Genomic DNA, 19,341 nt, shown 5'->3' with positions numbered 1-19,341 from the left:
AGAAACTGATACCTAATTTCATAAATCTATGACTGCTTTTGATAAACTTGATATGCTCTCCTACCAATTTCCACAATGTAGTATGCAAATTAGCGAAGGATTAGAATCAAGAAACTTCGGTCTAATTGCAAGCATGTATCTCAGTTTTCCAACTGCAATATGAAACTTTTATTTTCCTCTGCATTATCTATTCACTAGCCTGAGATATGGTGTACTGGACTAGGCTCAATCAGATTGATTCAAAAAAGGGAATTATTTTCAGAATTTGATGGAGCATGATGAAAAATCTGTAGACAGAAATATTCCAGGGCATAAGCTGAAAAATACCCGAGACTGCTGTTCGTCAACAACTCGCTATTTACTGAAGCTGAAGTGCATTCTGTAGAGCTAAGACTTAACTTTTCATTATCTGTTTTTGAACATAGTAGAAATTATAACTCTCTGTTTTGGTTTTGCAACCAAATAGTGTTGATTTATTGTGTAAAACCCCAAATATACGACATATGCTGTCTTCTAGATCATTAATTTTCAGGCACACAAATCTATCGACTCTTCTTCCTTCAAATAAAAAGCATATTACAAGTTGCACAACTGTAAAGCTGAAATCTACTTGAAATCTTCTACCAATCACCACATATCTCTGACTTCACCTTTTCCTTACACATTTTTGAATGCTTGCTGCATTTATCACCTTACCTGTTACAGATCACACACAAATTAAAACCAGTACTAAAGCTGGTGAAATGGTTTTAAGTTGCTGTCTCTGTCTTCTACTAACTATTAATTTGTGAATTGGATATCAACTGTTCAATGGCATCTTTTATAGCAAACAGATTGAAAACCCCTTCTTAAGGAATATCCTCAGGAATGTCAATAAAACGCTGAATTGCCATTTATGTAGAGAGCACTGAAACCACACTTTTACTAGGCTTTTCATCCAAAGAAACGTAATCACAAACAAAATCTTGCTTTAAAGCATGAGCAGGAAACTGCTCAGTATATTTTGTCTTCCCTGTGGAACAGTACCAGTAAACAGGAACAGATAATCATTATATCATTAATAGGTACATTTTGACAGTGGATGAGGTTAATGGGATCTAAGTGTCTTCTAGACAATTGCCAATGTCGCGTAAAACAGCTTTAATTGATGAGAATTGTTATTATAGAAAAAAAAGGTAGATGGTGATAGGACAAGGGGGAATGGTTTTAAACTAAGACAGGAGAGGTTTAGGTTAGATAATAGGAGGAAGTTTTTCACACAGAGGGTGGTGACACACTGGAACAGGTTGCCCAAGGAGGCTGTGGATGCCCCATCCCTGGAGGCATTCAAGGCCAGGCTGGATGTGGCTCTGGGCAGCCTGGTCTGGTGGTTGGTGACCCTGCACACAGTAGGGGGTTGAAACTGGCTGATCAACCCAGGCCATTCTGCGATTCTATGATTCTATGAGGTTGCATTAAACAATGAAATACAGGAAGGATGACCATGCACTCATCTTGGATAATCACTGCACTTTTACCGTGCTACAAGAAGTCATTCCATATCTTCCCATATGAGAACTGAAATTCCAGTGTCAAATCCCTTTTTCTTCACACACAATATATTCATTGGAACAGGCTGCCCAGGGAGGTGGTGGAGTCTCCTTCTCTGGAGATGTCCAAGACCTGCCTGGATGCCGACCTGTGCGACCTGCTGTAGGGAACCTGCTTTGGCAGGGGGGTTGGACTCGATGATCTCTGGAGGTCCCTTCCAACCCCTACAATTCTGTGATTCTGTGATTCCTAGGATTACTTCATCAGGATTAGATCTTATCCTCCCTGTCACCAAAACTTCAGAGTTCAGTAAACAGTTCATCTAAATGACATGATTTAAATGTAATCACAAACTCTCTGTTTTTCCGGTCAGCACTCAAACGTCATTACACCAAATACCAAAACAGTGATGCCAAACCAACCTGGCCACAAGAACCAGCTGTTGGAAAGTCTCAAATATTTTATTCCTGAGGCACATCCTGCCACTGGACAGCAAACAGGAAGTTGCTGTGCATGGATCCTTCCCAACTACCACACAAGCTGTAACTTTTAAGCAAAAGAAGATGCGCCAATAATTTTATTCCTTGAGTTAATGACTATTGGCAGTGTTGAGCTCTTCTAAACTGCTGGTTCTGAATCTCACAAATTCATCAGCTAGCAGAAAGACTGTCAGAAACTGACAGGTTACTCTTCTCAACATAAAATTCAGAGCACAGAAGTCACATAAAAATTAATAAATTTGATCTGTTTGATGTCTTTATTAAAAAAATCTGCTTCAACACTTTCTCTCTATTTAACAGCAAAATAATGCCTATCAGATCAATGGTTTGTGCCACAACAACCACAGCTAATCACTGTGTAGTACAGTTATATGAAATGACAATGACTGCATTTACACCATTCCACCAAGCTCATACAATGTTCTTAACTCATTACTAACACTTGCACAAATTCCTCCCAGTGCAGGCTTAACTATCATAGAATCATAGAATGGTTTGGGTTGGAGGGACCTTTAAGATCATTGAGTTCCAACCTTTAGTTCCAATCCCCCTGCTAGAGGCAGGGACACCTCCCTCTAGACCAGATCTAGAAAGCCCCATCCAGCCTGCCCTTGAATGCTTCTACGGAGGGGACATCCACAATCTCTTTGGGAAACCAGTTCCAGTGTCTCACTACCCTACTGTAAAGAATTTCTTCCTAGTATCTAGTCTAAATCTACCCTTTTCCAGTTTAAAGCCATTTCTCCTCATGCTGTCACTACATGCCCTTATAAAAAGTCCCTTCCCAACTTTTCTGTAGGCCACATTCAGGTACTGGAAGGCCACTATAAGGTCCCCCAGAGCCTTCTTTTCCTCAGGCTCAAGATTCCAGCTGTCTCAGCCTGTCCTCACAGAGGAGGTGCCCTAGCTGATGCTGAGCACCAGCGGACTAGTTGCCAGTAAATAGAAAAGACACACCAATGGGATGCAGGGTGTCTTAACCACTAATTTGATACACTATGCAATCGTGATTTTCTATCAAGGAAAAACAATGCTTTAATAATTTAGACAGGGCTTTGTAATCCTTGAATGAGAGACACTGTAAATGTGGCAGTGAATGCTTTTAACAACTATCCTATTTACATTTATTTATGCTAAGTTTAAAAGAATTAAAAAGCTGTATAATTACAATACAACAATGTTAATAATACAATCAGTAAAATGGAGGAATACTTCTAAAAGTTTCTGGAAACTGAGTTTGAATCAGGAAAGAATCAATCCATAGATTATTTTTACAGTATTACCCAGTGTCTGTAAGGAAAAGGTAGCAAGTAATGTTTTGTCATCTTTCTTCCAAAGTAATTTTATAAGTCTGTGTCTCTCAATGGAGAAGCAAACCTTCCTCTCCAAGCAAGCCTACAGATCCATAATAGAAAAGCCCTAAAAACTACCTGCTGAAGCCTTTGTCAAAGTACAAGCAGAAAATAGATATGGCTTTTTACAGTAGGGCCATCAGAAAGTTTATTTCTCTGGCATCATAAGGCCAGCTTCAGCACAGCACTTGTTTGAATCTGTATCATTATTTAGTAATACAAGAGGCAGAGGTAAAGGTAAAAGGAGGAAGGAGAAAGGAAGGAGACCATGTAATACAACAGGAAGATGAAATGCTGTCACAGAAGACCGCTGTCACTGCACTGAATGCTGTTACTGTGGTAACTAATGATTAAAAATGATGGGAAAAAAGTCTGGAACACGTGGCAAGGAGAAGGTACTTACTTTATTTTGCACTTCAAGGTTGTGTTCAAGGGCATGATGGAGCCTCACTTTCTGTGCCTGCTTGGTGTCTGTCAGGTTATTTGCGCCTGCTCCTGGCAGAGCTCTCCATCTGACAGCAATAATTACAGAGGAGCAACAACTGGCAAAGTGAGTGGCACTGCGACTGATAATCTGGGTGGATTACAGGCCTTCGACAAAAGCCACAATGTTTGACTTTGACAGCTGGCAATGCTCGATGGGAGCCAATTAGGGGATATATGTTCACTTCAGCCAGAAGTCTCTTCTGTTTCTAGTCAAATAGCTTCCTGACTAAGATGTGTACGAGTGCTTTCCCTCACTTCCATCTGCTCACCTGCATGCCAGCTACACTGTCAGAACAGCTAAAACCAGACTATAAAAACAACATATTTCAATATCTTTATTTATTGAAGACAGTAGATTAAAATTTTGTAAAGCTGCATTTGATCTTTCACACAGTAGTGGTACAAGAACCTTAAAAAAGATCACTTTACTATGACTCTACATGAACCTAGACTGTGTAAATGCGGCTGTGACTGTACTCTTAAGGTAACAAGTTCACCATATCTGGCAGTATTTCTCAAAAAGCGTCACTATTTCTTTAAAATTTCCTGGCAAAGCAGGTTAATTTGTCCATTGCTTTTTCAAATTGATTAACCCAAAACTTAGAGAATACCAGCATTCAGAGAATAAGTTCTGTTTGGCCCAATACATGCATGAACCTCTGACATCCAAGTCCCCTTCAAACTCTTCTGCCCTCAGCCTTCTTATCACACAGATTTTTCCCCACTTTTTCATCTATTTCCATCTTGCCCATCTTGCTAGTGCAAACATGCAGACACTGTAGCAAAAGGATCAATAAATGAAGATGGATCCACCTTCCCTGAACGACGTCACTTCTTTCAAACATACACTTTAGTTTCTTTCTCAGCTATGAAGAAGCCACCATCACCATACCAGACAACTTAAATACAACATCTGCCATGTTCTGAGAGGTGCTTCCACTCAATAAACTCAGTGGGCACCACTGCACCAGCAGGAACTCTCAGATGCTCTTGGAGGGCAATGGTAGTGCTGTCACAGAAACAAGTTATGTTTAGCAATTACCTGTAGGGATTACCTATGTATCATGTGAAAATGAAGCTATTTTGCTGCTCACGTAATCATACTCATAAGACATGGTTTCAAATCAGGGTAGCTATGGCAAAGAAAAAAACCCAACTGCATTATTTACAGAATCTGCAGTATTTCATCTGGCAGGGTGGTAATAAAAGCCTGCTAGAAGTGGAGTAATTCTGATACAACTCCATGGCAGTGAGAGGAAAAAGACTGCCTGTCAGTCTTCTCTGAACCCTTTTACATTCTCCTGTTACAAAGAAAAATCCCTCTAACCAGTGGAACTTCACTTTGGAAAAGCTCATAGCAAAAGAGTGTCAAGTGTCAGTGTGCTGGGTTTCTAAGGAGACAAGTAACAGTGGAAAGCCAGTATTTTCAGGGGGGAGAGGCAATTCTGGAATCTAAAATTCTTTCCTTTTCCTCATGATCCCATGAACCACATTTACTTGGGAAACAAATCCTTACAGTAACTTGGATTCATAAGGAATGTCAGCCAAAATCTGCAGGGAAGAAGCTCAGAGAAAACAGCTTGGGACTTGCAATGCTAGATGAAGTATGCATTGAATACTGCATAAATACCAAACATTAATAGTACTAGTCATCATCAAATAATTTTGCTCGATTTTTGGGAATGGTAAATAACAGCCTCTCAGTTCATTTTGGCCTACAGAAGAAGGAATAATTATGATGAGGAGACAGTGGCAGAAGAGAATGTATTAAAGATTCCTCTTAATGGCAAGCAGATTGACTACATAACCCGCATTCTCAATAGCATTAGATTTCTTATCTCCCTTACTAAGATAGAAAAAAGCTCTTTTTCAAAAAGTTTAGAGTAACTGAACAGCAAGAGTGTATATTGGACAAGTACAAAGTCAAAATTGAAAATGAAATGGAAACTACTAAGAGAGAAGAAGTAGACATTGCAGATGTACATTACCATAAAGGAGCCAAAGACAATTCTTGACAGCCTACTCTGTTAAAAATGAAAGCTATCAAAAAATAAAACCAAGATCAAACTGCTCATTTCTTTTGTGTGTCAATCATCAGTAAGACTGGTGAGTAACAAAATTAATTTCAATACCCAGAGAACACCATTTTAGGACAGAAAAATAATAATGAGGAGATACCATTGTAAACAGAAATGGCTGCTAAAAATACCTAAGAAACAATCTCATTTTTCCATGCTCGTAACAAATAGAAAAACTAGTAATGAGTTAAATTATATATGAACAATAGCATTGTAATGGTAAAGACAGATGAGCCATAGAAAAGGCTTTTCAAGACTGAGGGTCCAGTAAGATTTTATAGGAATGGAATACAGGTAACTGGTTCTGCCTCAAAGTGAGACAGTTTTTCTGTGATTTAAATATAAAAACATGGAGATTAAACTTTTTGGGAAATTATACTCCACAGTAATTAACAGTTGTTCAGTAGCAGAATAGATGAATAAATCAGATGTGTTTCATGGAGACCTGTCCTGAGTTCAGCACTATTCAGTATTTTTTTCATTAAGAACCTGCATGATAGTATAAACTTCATGTTTATGAAATGTGAAGGAGGAAGCTTAGCTAAAGTACGGGACCAAAACTGTAAATGTTTTTAAAAGATTATTCAACTGGTTCTATAGATTAGGGAACTTTATGTAAGAAAAGGCAGCAAAGTACAAACGTACTCAGCAACCCAGCTTGCAGTGCAACATGGCATCACATCATCTAAAATGAAAATTTAGAGATTCCATCATCAATATAATTGAACCAAGCTAGTTTTGATATTACAATAATATTTGAGAATAATTATGAAATCTTTATATAATAATTCAAGTAAGTATGGTGAATCATGTAATAGTATGAGTAGAGTGATTTACAAACAATTCAATGGAATAACACTCTAAGCTCAGAAGACACACAGATACGAGTTCACAGCCTCCTAACAATTTCATTAGTATGACTACTACATACTAATGACTTGACATTTATGGCATCATAATGTTTAGAGATATTGGTCAAGTTAGGCCCCCACTGTGCTAGACATTGTATAAACACAGAAAATGACAATCTTTACTCCAAATAGCTCCTAGTAGAAAACCCCAAACATTTGAGACTCAAAGCCCACAGACAGGAAAACCTCAGCCCATTCATGTATGCCTTCCATTTACAACTCAAAACTTAAGAAGTAGGATTTCACACAGCTACAACAAAAACATCCTGACTTTTTAAAATTCCGTTTGACAAAAAAATGCATAAATGGTAAATAGGCTCTTTTCTAACAGGACAGTGGTGGACATGCTGCCACAAAGCTCCTCAGGTCTCTTTCAATTCCAGCATGACACACATTGCAGGGACTTCTGTATGGCATATAAACTGAGTGCTGAGGCTGGCGCTCGCCACACTACATCTGGACTGTGTTAGGCAACCGTCAGCTCTGTATTCTTGCATCAGCCCTGGCCCCCTCATGTGGGGCAGCCTCCCAACCACTCTTTCGCCATGAACCAGTCAAGGAGACAAAGTACTTTGGGAGGAAGTAAATTGGGACCACATTAGCTGGTGACCCTCGCCCTGCAATTGGCCTCCCTTTCCAATGATAGAGGAAATCCCTCATGCAAACTGACAACCAATATGAAACAGGCAGCTCCATTTACTGGAAAGCCTGGTCAATGCTGAGTGCCTCATTAGGAAATGGTCTCTATATTGAGGCACATTCCTGCAATTCAGAGCCTAGAAATTCTAAATTAAAACAACATTCATGCCATATCCTCTTTCCGAAATGCCTCTCTTCATCCAAACTTTAATTTCTTTAAGTATGTATATTAAAGAACCAAAATGCCTTTGGCAGCACTCCTTCCTTCTCTTTCATAGTAATACCCTTCCCAGGCGAGCGGCTTGGAATAGGACACAGTGTTGGGAAGAGACAGAGGAAAGAATAATCACAGAATCTTCAAGTATCAATATGATCTTCCATTGACAAATCTCTGTCTTCACAACTAGTTTTAAGTAAGAAAAAACCATTTGAAATTGTGGGGCAGAAGAACATGGAAATTATTTCTTAAGATGTGAATTGGGACTTAATGATAGACTGCTCTTGTTTTAGGAAAGAGTTGCATCTTTATATACGCTAAGAAAAGTCAACTAACAGTGAGTCAGTCTGCTAACAACAGAAGTTATTGTAGCCACTCAGCGATAACCAGCACAAGCCATGAAAAGGCATAATCTGAAATCCCAACCTAGACAACAATTAGATCCATTCACATTCACTATAATGTGATCAGAAAACTGCTTTTCTAAACAGTTATCTCTGTCAGAAGCTCTTTTCTAGCTCGCTGTCAGATAAATCAGGCCCATGGTGCTCACCATGGTATGCGTAACTCTTCACACAAACCACCTCCTTCCGATATTGCTCAGCACTTCTGTTTGCATCCTACGTACATGGAAACTGGAACCTCTTAGTCAACACTGCTCTCTAGCCAACCGAAAGAACTGCTTTCCCACAACAAACTGTAAGTGTTTCCTAGAAATGGGATGGACTGAAATACAACATACTTATCAGGGATCTCAACAGTCCTAAAATAGTATTGAAGACGCAAGGAAGGAAATACTGAGGTCAGGATCCCAACTCTGAATCTGAAGGAATGAATAAACTTTTTAAGATCCAGAGTTGCTTTTCAGAGTCTTCCGGAAGATCTTGATTAATCAGCACCGCTTGTTTTTCTTGAACAATGTTTAATACAAGTTTGATTTTTCACTCATGATTTCTAATGGAATTTTAGGAACTGCAGCTAAACTTCTAAGACATTCCTGAAATGTGATACAGTCCCTGGAACTGCTAACAGAGATGGACCTTTGTTCGAGACGTAGAGTAGGATGTACTCAGAGAAAGTTTAAACTGATGAAGAGGCATTGTGACTGTTTTTGAAAACACAAGGCTGTTCAGCTGGGTGACCTGTAATTACCAAAGAGAACCACAAGGGAAAAACAAACAGATTATTTGCAAAGCACATGGAAAAATGATTTTCCCTTTGAAAATATTTGTAATTAGAATCGTAAAAAATAACATCAAATCGGAAAATATCATAGCCTTTTCATAGCCATCTCTTCTGCCCCATCTCCTGTATCTGGAGCTGCTGTAGTTGGTGATTTGAGTTGGTGACTCAATGCAGAAAAACTACATATTAAAACTATTTGTATTGAAGAAATAAATGTGATGTCATGTCCCCTATATCTTACAGAGTTGGTGAATTGTCTGCTGATAGAATTACTGTCCACGATAAGCAACTCTGAAGAGCTTTTCTTTCAATAGTATTGAATGTGGCACACAAAGAAAGACAAAAGATGATATACTCTTACAATGTAGGATAGATTATGTCAAATCTCTGTTACATCAAATAAGGATATGTCAAGTACAGCTTTAATAGAGTTTAAATTGTTTATATATAAACATATATTCTGCCTTAGATACCAAGGATGCACTGGACAGTACCTCACAGTGCTGTTGTCTATGACTTTATATTTGTACTTATATTGCTCACATACTATTTATATATAATGCTCGTAGCAGAGATGTTTTGAGGAGACTATGATGTACTGTATGCTTTCTTCAAGGTTCTTTTAAGAAGAGGAACAATAAAGAGTCTTTATAGATAAGGGCAATTTTGGATTCAGAAACTTCAAAGGCATTTGAATATTCCAATGATTTTTTTAAAAAGGGGCTACTGATCCAAAAAACAGACAACGTGTAAAGTCCACAGAATCATAGAATCATAGAATCACAAGGTTGGAAACGACCTATAAGATCATCCAGTCCAACCAGAAGTGGCCTCAATTCATACAGGTCATAGCAAGAAAAATTTCAAGTTAATCTCTCATGCATTTGTTTATTTTGAAAATTAAGTACGTTGTACCTATGCATAAAAGCAGTTAGAATGGGCATCCTTCAGAGAAATGCCTTTGCAGGAACAATATACGATATTATGTGACTTATCAGCACTGAAAACTATTGATATGAACTACCAACATTCTAAAAATCATCTAGGTGAAACTTAAGACACTATAGAAAATCACAATGTTAATATACAAACTGCATACACACAAGTAATCAGTAGGAAAAAAAACACAAAAACCAACCCTAAAGACCATTCTCTTCACCAACCAAGGATAATCAGAAGGATACGAGGAAGAACAATGTGCATAAAGGAGCTATAGTTTAAACTTGAGACAAGAACTGCTAATAAAAAAAAAAGCCAATTTCTCTTAAAACGAGTAGTAATGTATATTAAGGCTGTTACACCTACAGACAGTTACTCTAAGAAAATAAGTACAGTTGCTGTCAACACTTCAGAATCCTGTTGTAGTAGGAGGGCATCTGGGTGATGAGTGAAAGTAGTTACAACCTTTGCTCAAAAGTAAATGGGTAAATGGTATTTTCTACTTGTTTTAATGCTACTGTAAAACTGCACAACCCTTGCTGCACAATTAAACAGCACATAATTGTCATCTTAAAAATACAGGACCAGTAACCTACTTGTATTTTCTAAGGAAGAAGCAGAGGAATCCCTTATTAGGGACCAGACCTGCTTTTGTCTTAGATTTTGACAGCAAGAAAAATAACATTTGACAAATGAAGTACACGTAAAACTTGATGAAGATGGAATCAGTGACACTGAAGAAGTTGATACTGGATTGACAGTAGTATTATATGCTCTTTCAGGGAATGTGGCACGTGAGGAACATAGCATAATCCACCAAAAGTGTTAAAGTGAAAAATCTAAACACATTCTGGATCTCCTATTGACAAAATTGCCTTCTGCTTCCTCATTGTTTTATTATCACTGTATCTTTCGCTTTGCATTTAATATCAAAACATAATTTTAAAAGCTTGAATCGAAATATGCTTTTTCTGATCATTTTGCTTAAACATAAAGAACTTGGAAACAGGGAAAGAACAGAAATAGAAAGGGACCAATCTCTTCACTAGCATGAGACCTCCCGGATTCCACTCAAGTAGCTGCCATTCCCTTATAGTGTTTCTGTCATAGATTAGGAATCACAGCAGAGACTGTGCAGTGTAACAGATGCATTTGACCTTTATGGCAAGAATTTTCTTCAGTCTATGCTTCCTCTCTGACAAGAAAAATACAGGTCACCACAAGTACTATCACTGCACTTCCGTGTGCCTCTGGAAGTTAAAGATAAACGTCTCTTTAAATCATAGTGTCCTACATATAGTACCATACATTTAATAATGAGGCAGGGACACAAAGAAACTTCCTTTATAATTGAGACTGTTTCATTCCCACCGTGTTTTACAGAGCTCATGATGAGTAGCTAGTTTAAAGTCCATATTTATGCACTTTTTGTTCTGATAGATGGAGATTATGTATTATTAGTTCCAAAAATCAAGATAATAACCTCACATTAAATTATGAACTGGTTTCTTTCCTATCCTCGCTCTACTCACCTGCTGCTTGAGCTGTTGCACAAGGCGGTCTTTCTCTCGTTTGAGGGCAGCCACTTCATCTTGAGTCTTCTTCTTAGAGGATGAAAGCTCTAGCAGGGCAATATTGGCATCTTTTTCACTAATGGCAGCAAGAAGGGCTTCTTGTCTGAAAAACACATGTAGGTATGTGATCATACTGTGGAACTGAGAGAACTGAACATACAATAAACATTGTAGCAGCATGCAACTCCACTGAGCAGAAATAAACATGGTTACTGTGGTTCTACATCCATCGGTGGAGCAGGAAGCCAAGACCCACCTGCCCCCAGACCCAAGATGACAGTGCTGATACCAAAGTTGCTTATAGGACAAGAAAAACATATTATGTGCTATTATTCTTCACTTAGCTGCTCCATTTTTAATAACTACCATTTATTGCTTCCTCCTCTGAAGATTTTCATTCCTTATACTGGTTTACATTTCCAGAATGGATTTTGAGAATGCACACAAAAATACTTAACTAATCATAAGACTTCTGTGTTAAATTACATTAGGTTACATTGCCTATTCATGCAGCTATTTTAGAAGGGAGATGGCATGCGACAAATTTATTGAAATCACTTGAACAATACGGAGTGTTCCCAGAAGCATATGATGACACGGACACTTTTTGTGCTACAAGACAGATGCTGAGATAGATGCCCTTAAGCATGCTTGAGCTATTCTCTGACTTTTGTTTGCAAGCAATCAATATAATAGTGGGCTCTTTGATGTATATCTTGAGTAATTAAGAAAAAAGTTACAAACCTTTTGCAACTTTGAAGAAATATTTTAAGCAAGAACGTTCCACAGCAGTGTAATAACCAGATATAGAAACACCACCTTACCAATAGCAAAAAACTCTCACAAATATCCCAGTGTTGTCTGAAACATTCTGTAGGTACTGGAGAGAGGGGAGATGCAGACAATAACCTTGCCGATACGACAGCACTTCTTGAATTCAAAGGGCTGCTATACATTAGGGAAAACCACTGTTTCTGACCATAATTCTCACCTCTGATTGCTGTGGCCAAGTCAGGATATACATAACATAAAGGAAAACTTGTTGTCCAATAGGAACGGCCAGTCCCTGACCTCATAAAAAAGAGACATGCTGTTCCACTAGTAGAACAGAGGTCCTTCCTAACCATGGTGTAAAAGATGTTATCATGCAGGAGCAATGAAGAAAGAGGGAGCTGGAATATCACCGATTTTCTACCTTTAATCTAAACATTTAGTTGTAAATGGAATCAAAGTAGTAAAGGTTCCAAATTCCCAAATAATCCAAATTTTGACCTCATAGTAAAGAAGGTCATAGCAATGTTAGTAATTTCAGAAAAATAATTTTCAAGAATAATAAGGGGTGCTAAAATTATTCTACTAATCATGACAATAGCAATTATTATACTAACTACAGTGCCATAACAGTTGTTTATTAAAAACATAAGAAACGTTGAAGAACCTCAGTGTAAACAATTAAGATCAATGTTAATTATACCAATACATCCATTTGTTGTCAAGATCTTTTTATAAACAAGACCCATTCATAACCTGCTGACTTAGGATCACAATGACAGATTGCTAAGGGTAGGAATGACATTAAATCTTCTTTTCCTAATTCATCTATTACTACTCCTTGAGGAGACTAAATCAGCTTTCTCATTTTCCTTCTGCATCTTTCTTTTTACACAACTTATGTGGGGATAAAACAAAAATACTTGCTTCAAAAAGTGTACTCATTGAGCTCCATGTGAAAGAAGACATGACAGAGAAAATTTGGAAAAAAGGGAGAAATGGAACCACTATCATTTAATATTGATGTTTTAAACATATGTGTCCAACACAATGGACTTCTAAGCCTACAGTTTGGAAAAGGAAATGATTGGTACTACCTGAATACAGAAATTTTTATGTTAGATGCTGAAAACTTCACATTTTTTTTTATGTTACTGAGCATGGAAAGATGCATCTATTACTGCAGTGTTTCTGAGAATGGGGAGTGAAATAATTCCATCAGGGATTTCAGGGCATAAATCAAGCCCTGAAGTGTAAGGAGATGCATTCCTAAATATGTAGGAAGTAGTTGTATAGTTTGCATTGGCTGCAGTTGAGCTTGATGAAGAATTTATTGTCCTGGATACACACTAATCCCTCCTCCAAACTGTACTAACAGCAGCACATATATTCACTTCTTGACCTTGCTCTTCCAAGAAGTTTGAACAACAGTTTTTCCTCTTAAAATGCCCAATATACATCATTTTAATAGAACGGGACCAGGAAATGACTGCATGTGCAGTTATGCTGACACATCTGAGAAGACAGTAGCTTCTGAGAAACTCAGGACTGTAAGCCTTTAACCCAGCACAGCAGTAACCAGCACAGCACTTCACACCACAGATTGAGAAGAGTTCTGTGAAAGGCACATGGACTCCACAGCACCAGAGTAGAAGCAACTAGTTTCTTAAGCAACTTCTCTTTGGGAACTGTATGGATGAGACATCGCATTCAAAAAAGCTCTTGTTATTTTTACAGGTGAAAAAAACCAAACAAACACAACATAGCTCTCACTTGAAAGGTGTGGAGTTTTTCTGAGACAATGGGTGAATTGACATGATTCACCAATAAGAAAATCCACGACTGTTTTCACATGTGATAGCTGGGAATGGAATAACAACTTTTTCTTATGGATTACAGATCTAGGTAAGAAGAGGATGATGAAGCATGACCTGCCTTCCTTCTGATCCCAGTTTGTGTTTGTGAGCATGCTCTTAAGAAATATTTATGCCTGTTTAAGCTGAAGACCTCTATCACTGCACAGGCTGAAGAAACCAGAGCATAAAAAAGCCTCACTGCTAAGATATGATCTCTGTTCATCCCCTCTGTTGCTCCATTGATTACTACCCATATACAGATGTTTGTTATTAAAAGAATTTCAACTGAAGCCATATATCTAATATACATATTAAAAAAAAAAAAAAAAAAAAAAAGTATAAGAACTGTGTATTCCAAGAAAAAGACAACAACATGTTTCAACAGACCAATTTTTTTTCACCATCTGACAGCAGAATAGACTTACACAATAGACTTTCTGTGGATGGAATTTCTCTCTGGATTTATGTGCTTCTTCTGCATGCAAACAGAGTAAGCTTGCTTTAGGTGGACTAACAACACATCAAAAATGACAGATCCGGTGCCTAAATCTTGCCTATATTATATACTACCCAGACTGTAGAAAAATCGGCACCTTAATTCATTCCTTGAACTTCATGACATGACACCACAAAGTCAGGCATTTTTAGATGCTTTAAAATAATGGAAAGATACTCTAAATACATTTATTCCATGAAGAAAGGAAAAGGTGTGCATCACATTCCCAGTTGTGGAATCAACATTGTAGGTGTGGGAACAACTGATAATGGCTGCATTATTACTGCAACTTTGTTTTTGTTGCTTTTCCTTTATGGAAAAGTATCCAACTTTGGATGTCTGCCTGAAACATGAAAAATATCAATAGAATGAAGTGACAAAATATGATACATGACCTCTGCTTTTTCTAGCTATTGGTATCCTGGGAAAGACAGACTGGTTTGGTGTTCTGGTAATTTTCACTTTCTTTACAGTAATCTGTTTTGATTCTAAAGAAACACTTATTCTTTTAATAGTAAATCCACAATCCTCGCTGATGATTCAGGACCAAAGCCAAGAATATCTCTGTAATAGTATCTATGTAGCCTTTACTCCGGCATGAAATTTGAGGTGCCTCAAAGAGAATGTAAGGCTTACCTCTGCAATCAAATGTTTTGTTGCTCATCTCTACTTCTTAAATGAAAATTCCAGGACAGTGAGATAATGGATAGCGATCTGTCACACATTTATCACTGTGTAAACTTCACTACAGCAGCTCAGAAAAAAACATCCTACCGTTCAAAACTTCAGTGCTCTATTATCTGTGATATGTGGCTGTTGGTCAAGAAATGGGGTGAAAGGAGTTGTGTCTTTCTGAATATTTTCTGGAACTGAAGCGAGACAAAACCCAAGATGTTGATTTTTTAAAAATGCTGTTTCACACCAGAGTCACTACAGCTCATATAAACACAACCCATATACGTTAGGTTGGGTATTTCTGTGCCAACTATAACTGAACAGGGGGAGCACTGTCTCTATAATGCAAGGAACGGTTTCAATTTGCACCAGGTAAGTTTTAAGTTGGATATCAGAAAGACCTTCTCAATGAAAAGGGTACATGGACATGGGAACAAGCCCACAGAAGTGTGGAGTTCCCATCACTGAAGGTATTTAATAGACATGTGGACGTTACACTTAGGGACATGGTCTAGCGGTGCACTTGGTGGTGTTAGGTGGATGGTTAGGCTTGATGATCTTATGGGTCTTTTTCAACCTAAATTATTCTATAATTCTATCTCTCTCTTTATTTCAGCAGACTCTATAGCCTGTTCTGAGCTGTACCATAGCTCACAAGATGTAATGAGGCATTAAGGTGGTTTTAATAATAACAGAAGAAGAAAATTTAGTGAAAAGAGAATTAGGATTACCTCTGAACTGGACAAAAAGAAGTTCTCTATCGAGAAGTGGAATTATTTTTCCTCCATTTATGCTGCAGCCTTTCACTGATAAAATCATGACCACCACAGACTGGAGTGGTACCAAGACCAGTAAGTTCAGTTCTTAAGAGATGGTGCTGGATGTATTCTGAAGATAAATAAGGCAAAACAGCTGTCCTTTGGGGTACTTCTGATTCACTCCCAGTCTCCATTTTCTCAGCTGTACAGCTGGGTCTGAGATTTCTCACAGTTGATACCAAAGATGCAATGATAACAAGAAATGATTCCAACTCTAAGATATAGATGGATTCAGCAGACCGAAATACCATGTGGAAGGCAATGACGATCATAGAGCAGAGAAGTCACTGCAAATTGCCATGATTGAATTCTCCTGATGACAAATATTGTAAGTCTATGAAGCACACCTGAGGAAGTTGTCCTGTAGCATCTTCTGGTCATCCTAATACTTTTGTTGTGATACAACAACGAATAGTATGCAAAGACACAACTCTTTCAGATCTTGAATGTGAACATCTAACTACAGGAAAATAACAGGACAAGAAGGCAATAGTTTAAATTTCAGCTAAGTTTTCACTATAGGACTTGAATCAAGTCAAAGCTTTAAGAATGTCCCTTAATCAAATAAAGACTCTTTTTTTTTAATGAAAGCATAAAAATGTACTTTTTTAGAATTATGTATTCCCAACACTGCAAACTGTAGAAATAAAAGGCATTCAGCGAAGCAGCATTTTCTAAACCTCTCTGTAGCACAGAACAAGGGGCTTAAAGTTGTAAAGATGCTGAACAATATTATTCTTAGAGAGCAGTTCAGCTGCACAGACTTTAGTACAAATGGCAGGTGCTAGTAACTCACATACATGTTTACAGAGGCCCCAGAAAAAGACAATTACAGCACTTAGGAGATTTTTTGTGTGGGCTTGGATGAGGATAAAGAAGTGATCTACAGCTTGAGTATTTGAATGAGGCTGGAAAATGAGAAAGTGCCAGCTACCAAGTACGATTACCACCAAAACAACCCAGTGTGCAGCGTAATCGTATCTCCTTACACATCTCCTTGGAGTACTGGAGACACTAGACTTGTTTAATTCCTCTTTTTCCTCTTCGGCCACAGCGTATTTTTGAAAACAGAGACATCAGGCTTTCTAACTAGTCAGAAACCCTCAGCAATGCAGGACCAGTGTGCTATATTGCTGGATAATGAGCTGTAGTAAGAGAAGTCCAATAAGAAGAAATAAAAAAAAGTTCATCTGCAATACCTTAAGTGTTTTAACTACCAGAATACCTTGTCCTCTGGCACAGAAGTAATAAAATTAAGATGTATAAACAGTGCCTTAATAGCACTTGGTTTCAGAAGACTGTACAAGTTCTTCACAGTTCTTTCCTAGTGAAGAGGAATTATTTTGGTAAAAACTATCACAAAGTGAATTTAAAAGTCAGTTTTAGACGATACATCATAGTTCGGAGGATTTTAATACACAAATATTTATCAGCTCTATCATTTGGAGGAGTAACAGGCTGCAACGTGCACTGAATTAATGATGCTTCACAGTGTAACTATTTTAAATCTACTTGAAATATTTAAACGTAATATTTCAATGAATAACACAAATTCCAATTAGAAATGTTAAAAACACACCGTTCTATATCATTAAAAATTACGAGACTTTTTCCTATGTGGGGTATTTCTCAAAGTGTAAATGAGATAATAAAAAAGCAGCATTGAGATCACTAGCAGCACTGATTTTAATGTCACTGAGGAACTGGGCTAATTCGATCGGGTCTGGTTTCATTATGGAGATCAAATCTGTAGGTAGGCACAAGCTCAAAGCAGTCTAGTCAGCTCCTTCAGTAGATGCTGCTGCTCTTCTGTGAGAAATGAATGACCTCCCAGAGTTCTCAACTCGGTACATTAAAATAAACTGTAATTACGCCTGGCATGCCTTTAATGCACAAGGCTTAGAAGTGGAAAGGTTCTGCTGTTTCATAAACTGTTTAGTCTCTAGCTGTACAGGCATCAGCTGCCACAGAAGGAAAGAGCTGTTAGTTGGCCAGTACTTGTATCAGTTGTCTGATTTTAGTCCACTGCAATCACTATTCACTTAAAGCCTACAGAAAATACCCATCAAGCTTCTAATCCTCTTCTATAGCAGATATTTGTAAGACTTAAACTGTCAAATCAACATTAAAATAAGAATTCTACTGTTTTCATATGATTTAAAAAGAAAACAAAACACCTTCCATAAAGTGATGACAACATAAAAAGCAATCCAGGCAAACTATGATGTTTAGATAGACATTAAGGTGACAGCTTAGAAAATGAAAGTGATAGGAGACATGGTATTTAATGATTTCATGAGTTTGGAAGAATAACACTGGTTGGTTGGCTCACATCTGATAAGCTATTAAAAAGTAATTAGTAAAATAGCACACCAAACAGCTGAGCCAATGGGTAGTTGTGCTAGGACTAGCATCCTTCTCATACTACTCTGTCAATACATATACAGACGTAGTTCTAAACTCAGAGGTTTTTTCTTACATTTATTTTATTTTATTTTTATTTTTTTGCCAGTTAGAGATCATCTTCAGAAAATTAAGAAATTCTGACTGCTCTGAACCACACTGAGAGCAAATTTCAGATTTCAACACTCTGAGACGCTGGTAACTGAAAGTCATCATCCCACCAGGAGCTCGTGAGGAAGGAGGCAGTTCACTCAAGGTTCTAGACACTAAAATTAGGTTCTTAAAGAACTTGGAAAAGATACAGGCAGGCAGACCAAAGAACACCATTTTAACACGCTAATAGATCAGTACCTTATTTGAAGCAAGTTGCCAAAAGCTGCACCATCTACAATTTCTGCAGTATTTAAGATGCAGCCATACGAAAAGCACAAAGTATAATCCCATAGCAAGTAAAACATTTGTCCAAGAGAAACAGTAGCAACATCTTTCTGCAAAGAGGTGGGAAAAAATCTAACTTGGCAATATGTACTACCTGCTCTTTTAATTACAGCTGGCAGCAATCAAACCTCAAGCTGCAAATTAATTTCCCAAACACAGACTTACACCCTCACTCAAGAGGTATAATACTACTCCTTCCACTCCTGTACTCGCTTCCTGAGTCAAGAAGTTACCTTTGTCTTGTCTGAATGGCGTTTCAGCAGTTTCTCAGCTCTGTGATTTAAACCCTCGCAGCTGCCGTATTTACTCAAAGCCTATGGAAAATGCTGATCAAGTTTTTAATGCTGATAAAATGGCAAATCATCATTACAGTAAGAACCATATTGTGTAAGAAAGAACTGCATATTCAGACAAACAGAAGAAAATTGTCTGTCAACTTGAAGCATCCTGAATTTGTACCTTTTCGCTACCCT

The 19,341-nt window shown here is 37.7% G+C and overlaps 1 protein-coding gene across 10 annotated transcripts in view; it reads right to left on the bottom strand.

Moving 5' to 3' along the window:
• Window positions 1-19,341, bottom strand: part of ERC1 (ELKS/RAB6-interacting/CAST family member 1) — a 294,250-nt gene that overhangs the window by 47,552 nt on the left and 227,357 nt on the right. For all 10 annotated transcript variants that reach the window (XM_042889766.1, XM_042889771.1, XM_042889768.1 and 7 more), the window contains one exon: window positions 11,370-11,514. In XM_042889766.1, the coding sequence (XP_042745700.1) occupies window positions 11,370-11,514 (145 nt within the window). The remainder of the gene's footprint in view (window positions 1-11,369; window positions 11,515-19,341) is intronic.

The sequence above is a fragment of the Lagopus leucura genome, unplaced genomic scaffold (genome assembly GCF_019238085.1).
Source record: "Lagopus leucura isolate 7727_CA_CO unplaced genomic scaffold, USGS_WTPT01 Super-Scaffold_100159, whole genome shotgun sequence".
Taxonomy (NCBI): Eukaryota; Metazoa; Chordata; class Aves; order Galliformes; family Phasianidae; genus Lagopus; species Lagopus leucura.
Note: the sequence above shows the minus strand (reverse complement) of the source record. Positions and strands in the feature narration are given on the sequence as shown.